We start from the raw sequence: 23,260 nt of genomic DNA, 5'->3' as shown, positions 1-23,260 counted from the left end.
CAGCTCAGCTTTATTTCCTCGTCCAAATACTCCTTTTTTCCTGTTTATCACCTCTTTAATGTATTTTGTGATCCACGGTTTGTTGTTAGGGAATATTTTCACCTTTCTAGATGGAATTAAAGTGTCCTCGCAAAACTGAACGTAGCAGCTCACCGTGTCCGTCAGTTCATGAATATCCTGTGCGGAATCAATGAAAACAGACCAATCCGTGCATGCATAACATTCTTGTAAGCAGGTTGAAGCTTCAGGGGACCACTGCTTGAATTCAACCACACGTAGTTTGTCTCGCTGCACAATAGGTCTGTACTTAGGAAGCAAAAGTACGATATCTCCCTTTGATTCACATGGGCTCTACTTCTGTTCAAATAAGCAAAAATATCTCGGTTTCGGGGTTTTTTTTATCCACCCTGTAGTAAATTTGTACTAGTAATAAACAGGCTATATGAGTTTGTAATGCATTTTTAAAAAGATACCTGTCGGTGTGTTTGCTTTGTTTCCAAATATTCAGCGCAAAGAGAGTTCAAGCTTTACAATTTTTATTGCATCCCTGCGTGCTACAACACAATAAACCAGTATTCGATTTTTGTATAGACTTTCCAAGCAAACGGTGCCTGACCCGGCGGACCATTTGTTACGAGATTTAATGGAATTGATCACAATTGCGTGTGGTTCTGGTTCATGACCTCATTGTTGATCACCTGACGTCACACACAAAGGCCCAATACAAATACCGTATCCACGATGATGGATCGGGGATAAAACATTGGTATTTTTTTAAGTGGCTCAATTTTTTTTCTCAGTAAAAGCTGGGGATTTTTTTCTCCCAAACAACATCCACATATGGGTGTACGCTATGGCGTTTTGGACTTAACTGTATTCCTGATTCTCAAACCTCGAAACTTCAGCACCAGCATACCTCCGTGAACTTATTCAAGTATACCAGCCACAACGCACCCTCCGTTCTAGCTCAACATTGCTGCTCAGTACACCGGTCACTCGCACTAAGACTTATGGACATCGTTCCTTCATGCATGCATCACCATCGCTTTGGAACTCTCTCCCACACCATATTAGAACTGTCAATGCCGAAAATGAATTTAAAACACTCCTTTAAACTTACCTGTTCCATTAATTGCTTTTAATTGTTGTTTCCTGTGAAGCGTATCGAGACCTTGGTGTGATGCGCTATATAAAAACCGTGTTATTATTATTATTATTATTATTAACCATTTTATAAAAACATGAGAAGAAAATATAAAATTTGAAAAAAAGTGAATTTGAATATTATGAAATTTGGACTTTATTTCCCTTTTAAAAAAAATCCTCAAAAGCATCAGGTTAGAAAAGGAAAAAAAAATTGGGTGCAAAACAGAGATTCGAACCCGCAACCTCGCGGTGCGAAATCCTACCCTCTTTCACTGAGCTGTCGCACTGCTAACCAGGGGGAAACAAATAATTATATTCGCTCGTACCCCCCCCCCCCCCCCCCCCCGCCCTGCAAACAGGGCGCTGGGATACTCTGATGAGCTTCACAGAATATTGTGAAGGAAGTGGCCTAAGACCTATGTACATTGTATAAAGCATCTGGCTGCAGCTGTTTAAGACCGCAGTTAGACAATATGCGCAAATGCTATCCGAAATCTTCTTATAGAAATGCGCACATTCCATACCGGATCATTGGATTTCTGTTTCGTTGCGGACCATGTGGACGAAATTTTGAGCATCGCATAATGCAATCCGACCGTTCGTGATTCGAAATGGAGCCTGAGCAAGTAACGGGAATTGCCAATCTACAACACAGGTAGGTTTTACAGATTTTCCTACATTGTTACGCTTTTCAACCGAAAAGAAAACCATCTCTAAACTGGAATAAAAGAGTAATGAATCAGTCTCTTAACGACCGTTTCAAACCTTGCCGAGTCATGATCGAGATGACGCGCAGGTCACAGGTCACGCAAAATCCAACCAATCAGAGCGTGAATTCGTACCTGCGTGCGTATCATAAAAGTATCGTAGAGGGCGCTAAACAACCACATGTGCGGATGGCGTTTGGGAAAAGAAAATTTGCAGGCCGCCCGTGCATTGCAAGTTTTCGAAGTTTACTGGTACACGGTTACATTTCACCCAGGATATTCAGCATTTGTTAAGACTCGGACTGTTCCACCTGAATACTGACAGTAAGTTTATGATAGCAATGGTCTATCTTTATTTTATTGGGGACATTTTTTCCTCGTTATTGTTTCGCTGGAGTCGAGTTAGATTTGTTTGCGATTGTTACCATTTGTGTACACGTAAATAGTTGTGTGCACAAGTACGACTCGCGTATGTTCATAGCCTATTGCCGGTGTAGTCACTTGGGGTTACTTGCTGCACGTGCGCAGTGTGAGACATCCACTAGTCTTCGCATGTTGGCGACATTTTACCAACATATTCTGGCGCTATGGTGGCATAAAATGTCCAAAATTTCCATTTTGTGAGTTTCCCCAAAGTTATACCCCAAAAAGATATACTCAAAATAAGTTTCCAATAAAACTCACCATATAATCAACTGGGCTACATTTCTTTGACAGGAAATTCGTTGCTTTCTTTTTGCCATGCAAATTGACCGTGAATTATACTGATGAAGAGCAAATCAATAATTGTAATAAAAAAAATTGAAGGTCCCTATTTATCACCTGGAAGGGAACATTGACATTGCTGGCTGCACTTCCATAGGTCTCACTTATTCCTAAAAACTCAGATTTTTAAGTAAACAAAATAAACATCTTAATCAACGAAAATCACTGCTTGCGAAAAGAATACTACATCATTTGAATACGGAGCACGCCCCCACGCCCCCCCTTTGCTACGCCACTGCAGGTCATACAGTTAAAGTTTATGTAAACTTGTATGAAAAGTCAAAGAAAAGTAACTCCCATGATCTATTTGACACCAAGTTTGTGTTAACTTGCCGGTAACGCCCTCAAAAATTATCCAGACAAATAGGTTTATTTTGTAACATTTTATGTTCGTCTGTCGGTCTTCTATGCTGTTATGTTTACTTTTAGGTAACTTCAATGGTACTATGTTTAATTAACCTGTTCATTTGTTTAATTAAACTGATATCGCACATATAGTTGCCAAATATGGCACTAACAAGTTTGAGGTCGGCAATTTCGTCTTTAAAAATCTGGGTACGTCGGGTTACCGTACACACAATTGTCCTGGAAACAACAGTACCAAAGTACAGTTTGAAAGTCGTACGCAAGAGCTCCCCAGCAAGTATCGCTGACGCCATTATGATTAAAAAATCTCACTGTGTCACACAGTGAAATAACTAAACAGCGTCGTTGTATTGTGAACACATAAAAGCATTCAAGTCGCGTTCTTGCACATTTTCTGCATGTCGACATGTCCTTGAACCACTGCCCCTGCTTTGCATAACAAGTGCACATGAATGAACGACTCGAGTTTTATTCAAAGAAATTTCTATGTACAGTCACAAGACTTTATTCAGTAAAGTCCCCGTCAAAACGAAAGTAAACAATCCACGTACACACCAATACATAAATTCCCATAGGCACAAAAGATAAATACCCCAATTTAAACAAATCGGGGAGCATACTCTGAACCCTCACAGGTGATCAAAACATTCATCAAATGAAAGCTGAATTAATCCTCTTTACCTTTTTGGAAAAATCTTCTTTTTTTTTGGGGGGGGGGGTTGACCTATGAATTTTATGTGATTTTTCCCTCCAACGATGATCACCCCATCGCCATTTTGAAAAAAAACCAAAAACAAATAGATTCCTTTCCACTCCATATCAATATAGATTCCATTCAAATGTTTTGTTCAGAAATCCAAATTCAGGGACATGGACCCTAATTCACTTCTACAAATACAGACCTTCAAGTGCAGGGGCCAAAATTCTTTATTATTACAGATAAACTAGTATACAAATCGTAATTTGGCCGGATGTAGGCCTACGTGTATCCAATCGCTATAAGAGAAAGACCGACAACTTCACGCCGTCACTGAACTAGACACACATGTACATGGTGTTCAAGTACATGTACATGCAAGTGCATGTACGCAAGCAGTGATTTTCGCAAGCAGTGATTTTCGTTGATTAAGATGTTTATTTTGTTTACTTAAAAATCTGAGTTTTTAGGAATAAGTGAGACCTATGGAAGTGCAGCCAGTAATGTCAATGTTCCCTTCCAGGTGATAAATAGGGAGCTACAATTGTTTTTACTCACAATTATTGATATGCTCTTCATCAGTATAATTCACGGTCAATTTGCATGGCAAAAAGAAAGCAACGAATCACAATTTGTTCGCCCTCAAATTCTTTGCTAGGCCATGAGCATTTTGTGGGCCATGAACTTGAAGGTTTGTGAAAAAAAGACTGCGAGCTCGTATTTCCGTGAAATTGGGATGAAATTAATTTGGGCCCTAAATTGCTTTATTTTGCAATGGAGCGCAGACATCGTTTTTCAAAACGGCGAAGGGCCACAAGACCAATGTAGGGGTGATCATCTTTGGATGGAATTTTCTCCCAAAAGTTATCAGATAAGGGAACAAAAATTGAACAGAAAGTGAAAGATTAGACAAATCGGCTTCAATTTGATGGGTATTTCAAACGCCTTGGAGAGTTGTGAGTATTTTTTTTAATACCCTGTGAAATTGTAGCCTTTGAAATGGTGTCGTTAGAAAGAAAAGACGTGAAGGTTTTCAGTGTGCACGCGTTCACTTGTTCTTGTTTTTTTTTTTTCGATTTGACGAAAAACGTTAAGTACTGCGAAGATTACCCACCCACTGGGACCTCGACGCCATGTCCACTAACCGGCTGATTACGAATCATGCCCTGGGTATATTAGGGACTGTACGGAGAGATGCAATTCATAATGATACGGCAACTTTCGGAAGCAGTGGCAACGGAATCCACTTACAAAACTAAAACAAAGTTAACAAAGATTTCTCTCTTTTTTTCTATCCCTCAAAACGTATGGTATCCACTTAACCGAAACTGTAACACCGTACCTTGTTATGCACCTTGCTTCTTATAACGATTTACAGCAATTGTGTTGCTTCACACACAAAACAAATCTTATTCTCGTCAACATACCTGACCAAATGCTACTCGTTGACTTTACAGATGGGAGACAGCAGTAAGACAGTTGCCGTTATCGGTTGTGGGGTTTCTGGCCTAGCTGCGGTCAAGTGCTGCCTTGACGAAGGCCTTCAACCAACTTGCTTTGAGAGGTCAGATGACTTGGGTGGTCTTTGGAACTATCGCGAAAACAGCAAACACGAGGTAACGACCTCGGTCTACAGGTCGACCACCACCAACACCAGCAAAGAGAGCATGAGCTTCAGCGACTTCCTGTTTCCTGACGAGTGGCCAAATTTTCTCCACAACAGCTACATGAAGAGGTACCTGGACATGTACGCCGACAAGTTTGGCCTCAAGAAGCACATCCACTTCTCGACTAGAGTGACCCGCTTGGCCCAGGCGCCAGACTACGAGTCTACTGGGCGATGGGTCGTCACTACCCAAGCGGAGGGAGCGGCAAGACAGACTAGCCAGGAGTTTGATACTGTGATGATCTGCACTGGGATGCTCAACAACCCTAACATCCCGGAGTTTCCTGGCCTTGAGGGATTCCAGGGGAAGGTTATTCACAGCCAGGCTTTCCGGAGGCCGGAGGAATTCGAAGGCAAACGAGTGGTTGTGGTTGGGATTGGGAATTCAGGAGCAGATGCAGCTACAGACATCAGCCGTCTGGCATCACAGGTAGGAATGCCGTCAGTAAATCTTCAGATGTTTGAGTAAGATCTTAAATTAGGTCAAACTTTCACACACTTCATACCGAACAATTTGCTTGTTGAGGGTTTAGTCGACCTTTTTAATAAAATAATGTCTACGTTTCTGGAAAGGAATTCTTTATTTCATCATGCTCAATATTGAACATGAGCCGATGATCATCGTTATTTTGAGGTTAACTAGTCTCTTTTTTTTTATATCTACGCAACAGGTGTACCTGAGCACCGAACGTGGCGCGTGGATTACAAGTCGCATTGGAGACTACGGTATGCCATGGGATCTTGATTTTTTCAGAAGATTCTTCAGGGTCCCAGCGAAGCTACACTTGATTCTTCATACGGAATCCATTAAGCGTCAGTTCGAGATGTTCTACAATTCTTTGATGCCGGCTCATGGTCTTACGGCCCGCGAGCCACTTATTACTGAGGATCTCCCGGGCTGTATCCTAAACGGCACAGTGATTATCAAGGCAAACATCGCAAGATTTACCAAGACGGGCATGGTGTTTGGAGACGGTACCACCGAGGAGGACATCGATGCCGTCATCATGGCCACCGGCTACAAGGACACGCTGCCCTTTAAGGTTGACTGCCCAGCACTGGAGATGAAAGATGGCCGCCTGCCGCTGTACAAGTTGGTGTTTCCTCTAGGCATGCAGCACAACACGTTGTCGGTCAATGGAGCTATCAAACCCTTTGGCGCGTTCATCCCATGTGTGGAGCTGCAGGCTCGCTGGGCTCCGAGGGTGTTCAAAGGGTTGGCTGAGCTGCCATCCCAACCGGATATGGAAGCTGAGGTGAAGGCAACCGACGAAGCGATGAAGGAAGCCTTTCTGCCTTCCCACCGCTACATCAATCCCGTAGCATACTGCATCAATGTGGCGTCTGAGATCGGAGTCGAGCCAAATTTCCTGAAGCTCTTCTTCACCGATCCTGTGCTGACTCTCCGGTGCTTGTTTGGACCCCATGTACCATACCAGTATCGACTGGAGGGTCCTGGAAAGAATGACGGAGCCCGGAAGGCCATCAACACGGTTTGGGAGCGGGTTCTGAAGCCTACCAAGACAAGACCTATTGGCCCAAAAGAAGACGCCCGTCAGCATGTTATCATTCTTGGTTTCTGTATTTCTGTGCTTGTAGTCGTGACGGCCTGGCTTTTGTTGTAAGCGGAGACAGAAGGTCATCACAACCTTTTGAAGCAAATTAAGATACGACGTGACTTGTTGGCCCAGATACCACAGTGTTGTTCTCCTATTTTTTTTTCGATGATTACAATTGAAGTACATGTATTTAGGAAGGCGTGCTTTTTTTTTCTCGATGATTACAATTAGGTATAAGGAAAATACATGTATCAAAACATATCTTTATAACATTTCTTCGGAAAGGACGAACGTATTTTAAAGCTGGAGTCTATCATTTGCAGCTATCCAAAAAGTAACTGGCGTGATTCTTGATGAAACTAACATACTTGGGTTGAAAGATAGTAAGAGGATTAAACTCCCTGTGAAATTATTCCTTCTGGACAGCTGTCATTTTGAAGAAAGCAACAAAAGAAGGCCTTTCCAACTGTGCTTCTTAAGTCGCACCGTACGAAATTTAAATTAGTAGTTCGTTTTGTTTTGCAGCGAAGCGCGCGCAAGCATTGGCACGACACACAATTACAAGGGTGCGCGGTTGTTATAATTCGTCGGATCAGTGCGCAACATCGCGCAGCTGCAATCGGCTCATTGAGAACGTGTCTCGGACGCTGAATTCAGGCCCAATTCAAAACATGATTTAGCAACTTTTGATTTGAAATTAAGTTCCTAGAATGCTGTTTTTCTCGGAATATACAGCTGAAGCTGAGCTGAAACTTCATATCAGGTTAAAAATGTTCAATACCCTTCTTTAGATTTCGAGCACTTTTGTTGCTTCAAACGAACAAAATGCACATATTACAAATGATGGACTATACCTTTAATGACGTTATTTACATACACAAGTAGCTGGTAATTAACTTCAAGGTGCATGTTGTTTATTTTTCTCGATTGACTATTGTTAAAGGCAAAGGTGCTTATACTTTTAAAACATACTGTATATCAAACACAGTTAAATGCTTATCTTATAATTATTTACGTTTAGGTTCGTTACATTAGGCTAGATTTTCTTTGTTATTCGGTTATTAATATAGCACTTATAACTTTATAGAAACTTTAATTATTAGACTACTTAGAACGTAACATTACTTTATGAGATGTTGGTGTTTAATCAAGTTAATTATGATATATTATAGACTTTAGTGGATTGACTTAGATAAGTTAGTTAAAGCGATTATTGCTCAATATTGGATGAATATACAAATAAGTTTATGGCAACATGCACATGTTTATGAGCTGAATTCAACGTAAATTATTGCTTTATTTTCTTATTCGTTTGGACCAGTTACGCATATGAATTTGTTGTGTTCACTTAAGCTCAAACCTCTGTGCGGGCTCGTTTCCGGGCGAAAATTCATGTACAATGGCCCTTTTCCCGACGTTTTTAGTCATAGTTTGATAACCGCGCGGTCTTTTTTAATTGGGTTAAAGGGTTTCATACACTTTAACTCTTTCTCTTTCTCATGACACATATATTATTTTTTTTCATCTTGAAAAAAAATTACCGTCATTTCGGCTTTGAAAATGTGAAGTTTCCATCATTTTCCTGTAATAAACGCACCGATTGAGTGCCCTCGCGTCGACTCTTTAGATTTTGAGCACTTTTGTTGCTTCAAACGAACAAAATGCACAAATAACAAATGATGGACTATACCTTTAATGACGTCATTTACATACACAAGTAGCTGGTAATTAACTTCAAGGTGCATGTTGTTTATTTTTCTCGATTGGCTCTTGTTAAAGGCATAGGTGCTTATACTTTTAGAACATACTGTATATCAAACACAGTTAAATGCTTATCTTATAATTATTTACGTTTAGGTTCGTTACATTAGGCTAGATTTTCTTTGTTATTCGGTTATTAATATAGCACTTATAACTTTATAGAAACTTTAATTATTAGACTACTTAGAACGTTACATTACTTTATGATCGTTACCTAATAGAGTACCTAAAACCTTGCGTATTTGAAACTTTATAAGAACTTTACTTTACTTTACCAACTTTATTGGAAGTTTACTTTAAAAACTTAGAACTTTGACTTACAGCTTGTATAGGGATTTAATCTTATTGATGATTGTAAAGGCCATAATCATGTTGCTGCCATCTTGATTTTTTCCCATTCAAATCAACGTAACCAAAGCGAGGCTGGAAGGAAAAATAGTCTGGTTCCTTTTTGTCCCGCCCCCCCCCAAAAAAAAAACACATTATAATTCGGTACTGTTGTTGGATACAGGGAACATGGCTGAAATGGTGTCAGCATGACGGTCTAACACTAGATTTGTGGGCTTAAGTTGATATTTATGTCATAAGCCAGACATATATTGTAAAGTCTTTGTGAAAGAACACGTTTCGGAAAGCACATTTGGACTCCCGTTTCCACTCTGTTTGTCTTCGTTGCCTTGGCGTCCTTGAATCAAATAATTTGAGCGGACCTCCTTAATGGCGTATTGCTCCATTAGTTATTTTTTTCCTCGATTTTCACAACTTTTTAAGACGCGTATTGTGTGCCGACAATTCTAACACAACCATCAGAATGGTTCAATATGCTGACGCCTATTATTTTTAACACATAGGCCTACCATTTTGTTATTGCGATACGATACCTCGTGAGCAACCTTTCGAGGTCCTTAATTGATAAGGCATTCGTTTAAGTGAAATTCAATTACTGTGACTGGTTAATTGTCATGTTACTCTGTTCGGACTTCATCAACAAAGAGGCCTAACTATATTACCCCCTCAAATGTGGAAAAGATGAAAAGATGAAGGGTGCTTGAACTTCATGCATGAATGTACCATATAGTTCTTGGTCGGCTAATTAAAAAACAGAAAACAACGTGATGGAAGTATCAACTTAATCTTCTAAAAGTAGAGTGGGATTTTCTTTATGAAATGTTAATCGTCAAACAAATCCTTAATTTTACTCTGTGAGTTGCCCCCTCCCCCGACCACAGTGGTTTGGTAGCATGCAAAATGAGAAACTGGCAATATAGTTGAGCAGAGCAATTGACAGGGTCAGATTTGATCCATGACTTCTCGATAGAAATGTGCTATCAAGATGTACTGTGTTTGGCGATCTTCATTCAAGAGCTAGGTGCGCAAAGACTCGGAACTGAGCCGAGATATGCAGCTATGATGGCATATCTCTCTTGGGAATCCAAGTGTCATTTCCAAGACGATTTTTTTTTTCTGACCTACACACACTCGCAATTGCATGTCGAATTGGAAAACCGAACCATTGGCAAACAATGGTGATCGAAACAAATGATGGACATAAGTTCTGTCTACGAGAACAAACCGCAAAACGCTCAACAATGAAAACAGGTGGGTTTTCTTTGTATTGCTGACTTGTATGTGAGGGCCTATTGAATATAATGTTTGCATAACGTTTATAAGTCTGAGCGAATTGGCGTTTCTCATGTTTAAATACTGCATTCATAATACAAGCTCGAAATGATCTCAGAAGTTGCAGGCCAACGAATTATTGTGTTCATGCATGAGTGACGTGATTGTGCCCTGTAATTTCTCGAAGGGGTATGTGTTCTCAGTACAAACATCAGGCGGGTTGTGACCCTCGACCGTAACCCCATTTTTCGGGGACTGCTAATTAGAGTTTAGAGCCATGGTCGCTGTAACGTCGAGAATATACTAGTTTACAAGTCTAATTCCTTTCATACAAGGTTAAAGGTTCACGAGTAAAGTAATAAATCTAGAAAAAATAAATAGGGTAACACATCTTAATAAGGTACAGCCGGAAGTGACCGTCCACCAGGCCCAGTATGGTCACGACGCAGAGGTCAAGTGCAGTCTGCCTATAAGACCGCGAGGGCACAAGTGCCACGTATTCATTGCCAAGTTTGTAGTTCGAAGCACCAACAGTCGGGTCTAGTTTCAAGATGTTAGCCAGTTAGTTAAAACTATTGATGAGTATAGGCCATGTTATAAGCTATGGTGCATCAGACTCTGTAAGCCAATGTTGAAGAGAGATACCCAGAATAAAGAGACACACGTGTACCATAATACGGCGAGTTCACACTACGGATTGATAATTTTCTTGTGTACGGACGGTACAGTCGCCAAGCAAGTTATTTTAACTCAGTGCAGCATTTCTCAGAAGGTAGGAATGAAATTTTCTGTATCTTGTCCTCATTCTTATGTCGAACACATTTTCTAAAAATCTGATAAGAGGATCAAAAGTAAAACAACTTTTCGAACAAATTTAAGTCGCTGTCACAAAATGAAGATTTTCCTAAGCCTATCATCTTTGTGTTTTTTTTTATAAATGTTGAAAATTTTCTTCAGACTCGATCAGAATTAATGTAGATTAAGAGTGAAAATCTGTGCCTCAATTGAGATTAGAGGCTCGTCAATGCAAACAGTTTTGGAGGACCATACACTGAAACAAACGTTCAAGTCTTCTGGTTTTTGTTTTAATAATAAAAAAATCTTGATATTCTTTTCCAAGGAAATGAATATACATGTGGATCAGATTTACTCGAATTCATGTGAGACACGTTAGACCTTTTAAACAACGTGATAGGTTGGAAAGCTAATTGTTCGATAGTTATAATTTTAGATATAACAGATATTGTTTTAGCAAATGGCAAAATGTTTGGAAGTGTATACATAATCGAGAAGACTTTTGATTTGTGTACTATAGGCCAGAAGGCCTATGTATTTTTTTTTCAATTTGATGAATTAATCAAAATGTATCAATATTGTTTTGAGATACCCGGCCGAGCCAACAACCGTGAACTTGTTACCTGGGGTATATTTTAATTTATAGATCTGAGTTGATTTTCTCTCAACTAAAGCTGGCGCAAATTGGAGTTAGACGTTAAAGGCATAAATAATACTGCTTCAGTCTGTTATAAAATTCCCGCTCAAAGTCACAGTACGGTTGTAAGAGCAACGTACATTAGCATTTCAGTCTGAAGGGTCAGGCCTAAAGTTCACGTACCATGACCGTACACGTATAAACGGTCATCTGGCTTTCATTGGCATGTACATAAGTGTATCAATCTGGACTTTCGGGCTATAGCTCCCAGGGTTTGGCGTGATTTATGGGGGTTTTACCATAGTGTATGGAGTAGGGTTCAGGGCCAGGTCAGCATTGTTGCAAGATGAACGAAAAATACGCGAAGTATAAAAGCATAATAGTATAAAAGGGTCAAAGTTGTTCCTGAAAATAAGACATATTTGGGTGGAAGAGCACGGGGACATCATATTTATACTGTGTTCAAACTCGATTAGTTTTACATATTTCTCAACCTTAACAAATCGTTATAACCCCCAGGTAGGCTTACACAGGTAAGCTATTAGTCTAGGGGCTAGACGTTGTTCTTGTTTGCTACGCCGATAACCGGCCACCGCTATAACCGGCCACCGCGAGAGGGCGCTATCACGACAGGTTCGTGGGTGATATTCACAGACATAAAGGTTCTTTATGTCTATGGTGATATTGGTTGGTCGTGATAGCGCCCTCTCGCGGTGGCCGGTTATAGCGGTGGCCGGTTATCGGCGAAGCAAACAAGAACAACGTCTAGCCCCTAGTAAGCCATATAGACTAGTAAGCTATATATACCTGAGTGCACGGGCTGCAGGATGTGGCATGTTTAACTTTTAACTTCATCAGTCTTCAAGGGAAGAAGTTTGTAATTATTTTTGAAGACCACCCCTACATCTCTTCAAGGTTATTGCCCTAAGTTATTCAACAAACCTGTTATACATGCATCTCTGTAAGCTGGTGAAATTAACTTTTCAAATATGTTAAAAATACACCTTGGTCGAAATGTGTTAAGTGAATTCCCCATGTTCACCAGACACCTATATTCATTCAATTTATGCATTCATGAAATGTATTTATACTGTAACATTTTAGACCGTGAACCCAATGCATGCATAGCCAAAGGTATCCAACTCGGCATTTTATATCACACTTGACTACCAGTAACCACGTCCGCCTTAACAAAGTCATTCTTGTCGAGTCATGCGCCAAAAAAGATGCGTGCCCCGTGCTCTCTCTCTCTCAAAAAAAAATAAAAAATTGCGTTAACCTCCCTGGCGAGAGCCGAATAAGGCGAAGTAAAAAAAACAAACAAGTTTCTCGTCCCCGCCCGCTTCCTTTTTTGGAGGCCGCCTGGATTTTTTAAGTATTTTTTATTTTTGAAAAATGTAGTAGAAACACAACGAAAAAGTCATCGGAAAATAAATACCAATACCAATACAACTCTAAATGACACTGTAAACATGTTCAGTTCTCTTGTCCAAACAACTTGTCTTTCATCTTTAAAAGTGTCTTTGAACAGTGGAACACCAACGGTTGCAGGACATTTTGAAAAGGCGGTCATCTTGAAAAAAATAAAAAATAAAAAATACAAAGCCCCGCTTCCTCCCTTTTTTTCAAAAACCCCGGACGAGAAACTATTTTTTTTTACTCGGCCTAAATTTCTAGCAGGTAATAACTTGAATGTTGTGAAGAAATAATTCATAGACGTTTATGATTTTTATCGGTAGATGTCTAATTCAAAAATGAATAACTTGTATTTCGTAGGAAAATAGCAACTGAAAAAAAGGAAATAAACTTTCGGAGTGAAACTCGAAAGTTGCTTGGGCAACGGATCTTTTATCAAAATAATTATGCGCATATTAAAACTGCAACTGGACGATTCTTCTTAAGATTAATGAAATTGTTTCGTGTGAAATTCAAGTTACTTAAAAAAAATCTTGCGCTCTTTGGTAATCAAATATGTTCTGTATTACATTCAGGTGCCTGCATGACATCGCATGAACTTTTGGAAATGGCAATTCTCTAAATAGACCCTTTCATAAATTGGTCACTGCTCAGTCAACCATGAATGTAATGACATGATCAGGGTGTCATTTCAAAGAGGAGATTCAACCCTAACAGAGGATATCTCCCTTTGATTCACATGTGCTCTACTTCTGTTCAAATAAGCAAAAATATCTCGGTTTGGGTTTTTTTTTTATCCACCCTGTAGTAAATTTGTACTAGTAATAAACAGGCTATATGAGCTTGTATGCATTTTTAAAAAGATGCCTGTCGGTGTGTTTGCTTTGTTTCCAAATATTCAGGGCAAAGAGAGTTCAAGCTTTACAATTTTTATTGCATCCCTGCGTGCGACAACACAATAAACCAGTATTCGATATTTGTATAGGCTTTCAAAGCAACCGGTGCCTGACCCGGCGGACCATTTGTTACGCGATTTAATGGAATTGATCACAATTGCTGAAGCACAACTAAATGAACCTGGTTTTTTTTTGGGGGGGGGGTCTTTGTGTGGTTCTGGTTCACGACCTCATCGTTGATCACCTGACGTCACACACAAAGGCCCAATACAAATACCGTATCCAGTGTATGGGTCGGGGATACAACATGGGTATTTTTTTAAGTGGCTCAATTTTTTTCTCAGTAAATTTAAGCTGGGGGAGGCTTCGTTCATCCCACGTACGTGCTCTTCAACAGATTCAATTTTTTTCCCAATTTAAAAAATTCATCGTGTATATTTTATTCGAACCAAAAGTACCCTCCTTGTAATTTCCGTTTTGGAAGTCTGCAAACCTTTTAAACAACGTGATAGGTTGGAAAGTTAGTTATAATTTTAAATATAACAGATATTGTTTATTTAGCAAAAGGCAAAATGTTTGGAAGTGTATACATATATCGAGAAGACTTTTGATTTGTGTACTATGGGCCAGTAGGCCTATGTATTTTTTTTTTTCAATTTGATGAATTAATCAAAATGTAACAATATTGTATTGAGATACCCGAGCCAACAACCGTGAACTTGTTACCTGGGGTAAATTCTAATTTATAGATCTGAGTTGATTTTCTCTCAACTAAAACTGGCGCAAATTTGAGTTAGACGTTAAAGGCATAAATAATACTGCTTCAGTCTGTTATACAATTCCCGCTCAAACTCACAGTGTACGGTTGTAAGAGCAACGTGCATTAGCATTTCAGTCTGAAGGGTCAGGCCTAAAGTTCACGTACCAGGACCGTACACGTATAAAACGGTCATCTAGCTTTCATTGGCATGTACAATACATAACAAGTGCATACAATTTCAATCCGGGCTTTCGGGCTAGCTCCCAGGGTAAGTTAATTGGGGTGATTCATGGGAGTTTGACCGTAGTGTATGGAGTAGGGTTCAGGGCCAGGTCAGCACTGTTACAAGATGAACGAAAAATACGCTAAGTATAAAAACATAATAGTATAAAAGGGTCAAAGTTGTTCCTGAAAATAAGACATATCTGGATGGAAGAGCACGGGGACATCATATTTATACTGTGTTCAATCTCGATTAGTTTTACACATTTCTCAACCTTAAAAAATCGTTATATTCCCCAGGTAGGCTTACACAGGTAAGCTATATACCTGAGTGCACTGGCTGCAGGACGTGGCATGCATGTTTAAACTTTTAACTTCATCAGTCTTCAAGGGAAGAAGTTTGTAATTATTTTTGAAGACCACCCCATACATCTCTTCAGGTTGTTGCCCTAATAAGTAATTCAACAAACACATTAGCTGGTATAGATTGTCAATTTGGCTGCAAAAGAAAGAAGGCGTACCGATAATAGCATATGACATTTCACATATTTTTACAGTGTATTATTTTTTTATAGCATTTTTGGGTTTCGAAATTTGTTGGGTACTGGCGCCATATGCATGCGTGACTAGAGCAGCGAGAAATCTACATGTCACTGCATGCATTATACCCAGCTAGATATGGGACAGATCAGGTAACTATAATTGCTACGTGGTTTCTGATCATGGATCACTGAACATGTTACAATAGGTCAAGGATTGGGAAGTTGATGTTTTAGTACGTACGTGATGACCTAGCTTGCGCTCCATGCTAATAAAAAGGCAGGATCATTTGCATTAGAGGCCGCGTTCGCAAATAGGCTTCAGCATATGTACCGGTAGCCATTGCAAATAAGTCGTACGTACGCGGCCGAATAGGCACACACCGAATTATGCATGAGTTGCATACGCGTCCCTCAAAATAGTTCCTTATTGTTTCATAATGATCAGTCCCTCAAGCATGTTGGTATAACTAATTATAAGGTTTGGGTGCATATATAAGTGATATCATTGGTTCCTTTATGAGAAATACCCGAGGGTAAAGTGATAGTTGTCAGCTGATTCTAAATTAAATTGAGATTAGTCCGCGACGGAGGGATGTGTTTTACGTATACGCGTACTGTACAAGCATGTCGGCAGTGAGAATCTATGGTGATACAATTATTGTATGCGACCTGCCGAGGTTTTCGAAGGTTACAGCTCACATTGCAGCCAGAATATTCAGCAGTTCTGAAAACTCAGGCTGTTCTTTATAGCTGAATACTGACAGTAAGTTTATTTGACATACCTTTGGGGAAAGTGCATGTCCGGGATTGTGTAAATGGAGCATTTTGCCACACAAAGAGTAATGTATTTTCTGTCTTGGTTGATACGTGTGAACTGTTATCATATCTTGTGCACTATACAGGGTGTTTCAATAAAAAGGAAACCCAACTTGAAGAACCAGTATGCACAGACTAAATGTTTACAGGCTATAAAGCTGGTATCATCTGAAAGCGTAATCTTTATGCTTTTCAATGATACCTTAATTGTTTCCATTTCCAGGGTCACTGTCATGGGGTTTTGATGCAAAATTGCAGTTGGTTCACTTTCATGTCAAACACAATAGGCATGGTGTGCATGAGAATAAGTATTCAAGAAGAGGACACGAGTGCATAAAAAGAAACAAAACAAAAAACAAGTTGAGTTGGATTCAAAACTGGATTTTATTGTTTGTCATGAATTTCTCGTTTTGACCAAGCCACGTTCAAAACAATGTGCCATTTTCCCGAGGATTAACATTCAAGCCATTTCACAGACAGTTCCGTAACAATAGGCACACCGTGCCCAGAGGTTTTATTTTTTTAAGGAAATGAACCAACTGCATTTTTGCACCCAGTTTTCAAGACAATGATGCTGACTGTTGCATGACTCAGAAAACCTAAACATAGTTTCATTGAAAAGCATAGAGATTACGCTTTCAGATGATACCAGTTTTATAGCCAGTAAACATATCGTCTGTCCGATACTCATTCTTTGAAGTTGGGTTTCCTTTTTTTTTTTTGAAACACCCGGTAGTGGGCGAACTGCAATAAGGGTGCAGACCAGTAGACTGCCACAGACCTATAAAGTGGTAATTACGCGCACCTAAATTATTATAAAAAATACATGTACTCACAACTCTCTGAGGTGTTCAAGACGTGCATCAAATTTAAGCTTATTTCATCATCTGTCATTTTTTTGAACAATTTGTTTTGGGTAATTCGATGACTTGTGGGAGAAATTTCCATCCGAAGATGATCACCACAAAAATAGTCCTGAAGCCCGTCGCCATTTTGAAAATAAGCTATTATGGCCCCATTTCATCCGAATGTCACAAAAACACAAGCTGACAGTCCTGTGCTTTTGTTTTTTGCAAACCCTCATTAATGCTCCACAAAATGCTTTTATGCAAATCTTGATTAGGCCGGCGTGGGAAATTGTGGGCCTTTTAACTAGTCTGCACATGTGCGATTCGATTGACGTTGCGTACACATACACAGCAACTGCGAAACTGCTTATTGTACATTGCATAATAGGCAAACCTACATGGTCCCGTGTGTGTATTTTTATGCACTTTTGAGTTTTCCTTTAACGCGTATATAAACGGTTCCTGAATGAGTTTCTTCAGTCTAATCCTTTATTGTTCGATTTCAAATATTTCGCTTATTTCTTTCTAATCATATTTTTTATTATTGCATGTAAAATGGAATTTTGAATTCTCCTGTTTTAGTATTTGTTTAACCTTCACAATCGTAAAATGATCTGAGTGAAGAAATAAGCAATCTTTAGGCAATATATAGCTTATTTATGTGCTTTTGAGGGGAAATCTCATTCATCTGGTTATTCAAAATGACTTCAGCAACATTTGGCAAATATTAGAATGACTAGAATTATTGGGTTGTCAAGTGGGCTGGCCTATGGGCTCCGTGCACAAGTACCCCATCAACGGCCAGAAAAAGAGAGTTGAGGTGACCTAGACTGGATCCTGATCCATCCACAGCGTATTTGGAATGTATCCAAAGTTATTGGAGGCGGGGATTAGTCTCGGAGACCATCACAAGTTGAATTCGAACGTTTTCGCGCGCTGACGTAACGCGACGCCTGACCACTGATCTCTATATAAAGACTGGATAGCTAATAAAGAGCCGCACAATGTACGAATTTGACGCCATATTGGTGAGACCGGCTGGTGATCTACAAAGGACAAGTTGCCGTCTTTATAGACAGCTTGATTTCTTTTGTAACGTCGCGGCTCACTTGACTTATATTTTGGCCACCACCACTGACCAACTGACCAAGGTTTACCACAATTTTTCTAACGTAGTGGTTACTTTTATAATGCCGCAAATCACTTTTTCGGCGTTTTTGAAATAATAATCACTACGGAAATGTGTTCCTTTTAGAACATCATAATATGTGTACGTGACCAAAATGCGCATCAACTGTTGATACAACGCGCGCTGTATGTACGCGTAGAACGTTCGTATTATACGCGGCCATCTTCGTGAGACCGGGGGCGAATTAGTCAATATGCAAAGTCTACTGTGTGAATGTTGTATGCATATCCGCTATCCAGTCTTTATATAGAGATCAGTGCGCCTGACGCTCACGCGAAGACGCGGTGGCTATAGCTTTTGCACATTTTAGGAAGTCGCGCATACATCGAGCGCGAACCAGTACAGTACAGTACGCTCACGCTGTGTGTCCCATCCACGGAGCTCTCAAAAGAGGTAAAAACGCGCCCTCTTTTGTTAGCGCACGGAGCCCATATGGACTCCTTCTGTATGTACATTGTACCACGACGGAGTATAGTAGAAATCAATTAGGACACATGTACTGTATATTTGGGGGAATTGTGCCTTTGATGATGCAAAACGTATGGTATCTACTTTAGCCGAAACTTTAACAGCGTACCTTGTTATGCGCCCTTCTTATAACGATTTACAGCAATTTTGTTGCTTCACACAAAACAAAAATGCGCGAAAAGCAAATTAATATAGGTTTTCCCGGCTATTTTAAAAGCTTTTTCATTCAAATTCACCAACTCTCACATTCAATATCATCCACGAAAAATGTCACACGCTTTTAACAAAACCAATGTAGTCATTTACCATTCAATTTTAAAGTTTGGTCACCCTCTTTAGTCACCGGGTCGAGAATATTCGTCATTACAGATACAATTCGTCTAAGCTGTTGCATAATGGCAGCATTCAGGGATCGAATTCGTCTAATATATATATAAATCAATTAGACGAATTTGATTTCTGAATAACAAGGGTTGGCGTAGACGAGACGAAATCGAATATTCCGGGACGAAAACGTATGCTCATTGTTTGAATTTGCTTGAACTGCAGTTCAAATTGTCTGACAAAAGACCTAATTAAACATCGGAAGTGCACTAAATCGATGTTGCTCGACGAATTTGAATATTAGAAACAGTGAATTCGAATGATAAACGTTTTAAATTGCAGGGAAAACCTATACTTCATGAAATGTGTATTAAAAACAGAGCATCACCAAGCACGAAAATGTAATTTTGTACGATCTCTATTAAAAATTTGTTCAGAATCTTCTGGAAATACGCATTCAGTGGGAGTCTGACCTCAGATGTTTCAAAATTGTACATCGAAACTGAAACACAAAGTTACGTTTGCGTATTAAACACACGAGGAACAGTTCAGAATTCGGAATCGGATCCATGGTTCTGTCCAAATGTTAAATCCCTGATCTTATTCTCGTCAACATACCTGACCAAATGCTACTCATTGACTTTACAGATGGGAGACAGCAGAAAGACAGTTGCCGTTATCGGCTGTGGGGTTTCTGGCCTAGCAGCAGTCAAGTGCTGCCTTGACGAAGGCCTTCAGCCAACTTGCTTTGAGAGGTCAGATGACTTGGGTGGTCTTTGGAACTATCGCGAAAACAGCAAACACGAGGTAACGACCTCGGTCTACAGGTCGACCACCACCAACACCAGCAAAGAGAGCATGAGCTTCAGCGACTTCCTGTTTCCCGACGAGTGGCCAAATTTTCTCCACAACAGCTACATGAAGAGGTACCTGGACATGTACGCCGACAAGTTTGGCCTCAAGAAGCACATCCGCTTCTCGACTAGAGTGACCCGCTTGGCCCAGGCGCCAGACTACGAGTCTACTGGGCGATGGGTCGTCACTACCCAAGCGGAGGGAGCGGCAAGACAGACTAGCCAGGAGTTTGATACTGTGATGATCTGCACTGGGATGCTCAACAACCCTAACATCCCAGAGTTTCCTGGCCTTGAGGGGTTCCAAGGGAAGATTTTTCACAGCCAGGCTTTCCGGAGGCCGGAGGAATTCGAAGGCAAGCGAGTGGTGGTGGTTGGGATTGGTGATTCAGCAGCAGATGCAGCTACAGACATCAGCCGTCAGGCATCACAGGTAGGAACGCTGTAAATCTCCTCCAGCTGTTAAAATAAGATTTAATATTAGGTCAAACTTTCACATGCTGGGATGAAAGTTCATAGTACAATTTACTTGTTAAGGGTTTAGTAATTAGGGTTTAGTTTAATAAGTGTCTACGTTTCGGGACAGGAATTCTTTCTTTCATCGTGCTCAACATTGAGCATGAGCCGATGGTCATCATTATTTCGAAGTTAACTAGTTTCTTTTATATCAACGCAACAGGTGTACCTGAGCACCAAACGTGGCGCATGGATTACAAGTCGCATTGGAGACTACGGTATGCCATGGGATCTTCAGTTTTTCAGAAGATGGTACGGGATCCCAGCGAGCCTATTCTTGAATCTTTATACGAAATCCCTCAAGCGTCAGTTTGAGATGTTTTATCATTCTTTGATGCCGGCTCACAGTCTGACGGCCTGCGATCCACTTATTACTGAGGACCTCCCGGGCTGTATCTTCAACGGCACTGTGATTATCAAGGCAAACATCGCAAGCTTCACTAAGACGGGCGTGGTGTTTGAAGACGGTACCACCGAGGAGGACATCGCTGCCGTCATCTTAGCCACCGGATACAAGGACACGCTGCCCTTGGAGGTTGATGACTGCCAATCACTGCAAATAAAAGATGGCCGCCTGCCGCTGTACAAGTTGGTGTTTCCTTTAGGTCTAAAGCACAATACGCTGTCGCTCAACGGAGCCATCAGACCCTTAGGCGCAGTCATCCCGTGCATCGAGCTGCAGGCTCGCTGGGCTACGAGGGTTTTCAAAGGGTTGGCTGAGCTACCATCCCAGCCGGATATGGAGGCTGAGGTGAAGGCGACCGACGAAGCCATGAAGCTTGAATTTTTACCTAACCACCGACACATTGATCCCCAAGCCTACTGCATCAATCTGGCGTCTGAGATCGGAGTCGAGCCGAATTTCCTGAAGCTCTTCTTCACCGATCCCGTGCTGACTCTCCGGTGCTTGTTCGGACCCCTAGTGCCATACCAGTTTCGATTGGTGGGTCCTGGGAAGAATGGTGAAGCCCGGAAGGCCATCAACACGGTTTGGGATCGGGTCCTGAAGCCAATGAAGACAAGACCCATTGGCCCAAAAGAAGAAGCAAGCCATCACGTCATTGTCATTGCTATATGTGTTTCTGTGTTTGTGGTTGTGGCTGCTTGGCTTCTGATATAAGCAGGGACTGTTAACTGGAGTTGCTCCGTTGCAGTGGCTTTGGGTGGGTCAACATGCTTTGGATGGTTCTCAAAGTGAACTTTTGGCCTGAAAATAGACGCTTAGCACCACGGTGTCCTTGTTCGTGTATCTCTGTTTTGAAGCTGTGATGGTGGCTTGGTCTTGCATTAACGTATGGAATATTAATGTAAATTGTTTTATTATTCAAGGAACATACGGAAGACATATCAACCGTGGCTTTGGCAGTCGGTTCTGATGCCGACTAGGTATGGCCTGTTGGCCCAAAGTAGGACGCCAACCACAACGATATTGCCTTTTGTGTGTTTCGGCGTCGGTAGTCAGCTTTTGTGTCGGTAGTCGTCCAAATAGGTTAAACATGCTTTATTAAAGCACGGATCCTACACACAAGGATAAACGACTGTTCTGAGCTCTAGTACAAAATGTACTGAGCGGACTTGCCTTAATTGGTTAGACGCGAAACGGAAACTTTCATAAAACTTTCATAAAACTGAAAGCAAAACTACTCCTTATGTAAGATATAAATGTTCCAAAATTGTTTAAAAGTATAAATACTTCAGGATATACAGATGCTATTGTGCAGGTTTTTTCGTCATAGATGAAGTATTTACCCGGGAAATAAACGTCAACTTTCGAGGAGAACACCGTTTACCCAAGTTTCGTTTTTAATTAGGCTTTCATTAAAAAGTTTTTGAGAGATGTGGTCCCGAACCGATGAAATAAAAGTGACATTTCATAGTTCATTTTAAAGCTAAAGATATAGTGCTCGGCATTAACATGGTTAATATGTAGTTATCACTTATCAGAATTCCATAATAAAGGCCAAAAACGTAGGATCATGAATATTCAAAAATATAGAAAAAAACCTGTGCGGGCCGTTTAATATCACGCGTCTAACCAAGAGTTTGGCAGAGTCGTTACTCCTTGTGTTCGGGATCAGTGATTAAAGTAAGGGAAACTGTTGCAGCCGTCTTGTAAACAAACACATCGAACGTGGGGTATTATGACAGGTCATTGCGATGAAACGGCTAAGTAGTTTGTCAATTTGTACAGTTATGTTGCTACAGAGCACCGAAGTGTGACGTCAGCTGTCATTGTTCTGGTTCACTCTGGTTCGCAGCTGATGTCTTCACACACTTCAGCTGTGCGCGTGGAACAAAATATGCGGCGCCCTTCGGTACTCTATCACAAAATATAGACAAGTGGTTTTAGTATAAGCTTTGTTGATCAGTGACGTAACTAAATGAATGAGTCTAATGGTATGCCTATTGTGGGGGACAGAATCTCGCTATTACACCAACCGACAATTTGGACGAGGTGACACTGACATTGTTAAATATCACATAAGGGAGCTTGTTGATTTCTAAGAAAACGGGAGTCGTGTAGTTTACGTATTCATTTTTATTTATAAATACCTCAGACAGCTTACCCATTACTATTGGTCGAGAGACCGTCACGTGGCCGGTCTTAAACGGATGATAAAACACCGGCTGGCTGGTCTTAAACACTTTTCTGGTGTCACATACAATTTGGACTCACTTTCCTCGGTTTA

At 40.5% G+C, this 23,260-nt stretch overlaps 2 protein-coding genes across 4 annotated transcripts; both read left to right on the top strand.

Annotated features, from left to right (window-relative positions):
- Positions 1 to 1,678: 1,678 nt before the first annotated feature.
- On the top strand, positions 1,679 to 7,445 carry LOC119721346 (flavin-containing monooxygenase 5-like). 2 transcript variants are annotated; one of them, XM_038191393.1, is made up of 3 exons: positions 1,679 to 1,801; positions 5,139 to 5,777; positions 6,019 to 7,445. In XM_038191393.1, the coding sequence occupies exons 2-3, from the start codon at positions 5,139 to 5,141 to the stop codon at positions 6,970 to 6,972; spliced, it is 1,593 nt and encodes a 530-aa protein (XP_038047321.1). In that variant the 5' UTR covers positions 1,679 to 1,801; the 3' UTR covers positions 6,973 to 7,445. The 2 variants fall into 2 exon arrangements, with proteins under 2 accessions (XP_038047321.1, XP_038047313.1); XM_038191385.1 differs by lacking the exon at positions 1,679 to 1,801 and adding an exon at positions 2,043 to 2,177.
- Positions 7,446 to 10,756: 3,311 nt separating this feature from the next.
- On the top strand, positions 10,757 to 22,350 carry LOC119721330 (flavin-containing monooxygenase 5-like). 2 transcript variants are annotated; one of them, XM_038191366.1, is made up of 3 exons: positions 10,757 to 11,059; positions 19,849 to 20,487; positions 20,734 to 22,350. In XM_038191366.1, exons 1-3 carry the CDS (start codon positions 10,916 to 10,918, stop codon positions 21,688 to 21,690), a joined length of 1,740 nt encoding a protein of 579 aa, XP_038047294.1. In that variant the 5' UTR covers positions 10,757 to 10,915; the 3' UTR covers positions 21,691 to 22,350. The 2 variants fall into 2 exon arrangements, with proteins under 2 accessions (XP_038047294.1, XP_038047302.1); XM_038191374.1 differs by lacking the exon at positions 10,757 to 11,059 and adding an exon at positions 16,166 to 16,318.
- The last annotated feature ends 910 nt before the right edge of the window (positions 22,351 to 23,260 follow it).

This window comes from Patiria miniata, unplaced genomic scaffold (assembly GCF_015706575.1).
Source record: "Patiria miniata isolate m_02_andy unplaced genomic scaffold, ASM1570657v1 HiC_scaffold_1, whole genome shotgun sequence".
Classification (NCBI taxonomy): Eukaryota; Metazoa; Echinodermata; class Asteroidea; order Valvatida; family Asterinidae; genus Patiria; species Patiria miniata.
Note: the sequence above shows the minus strand (reverse complement) of the source record. Positions and strands in the feature narration are given on the sequence as shown.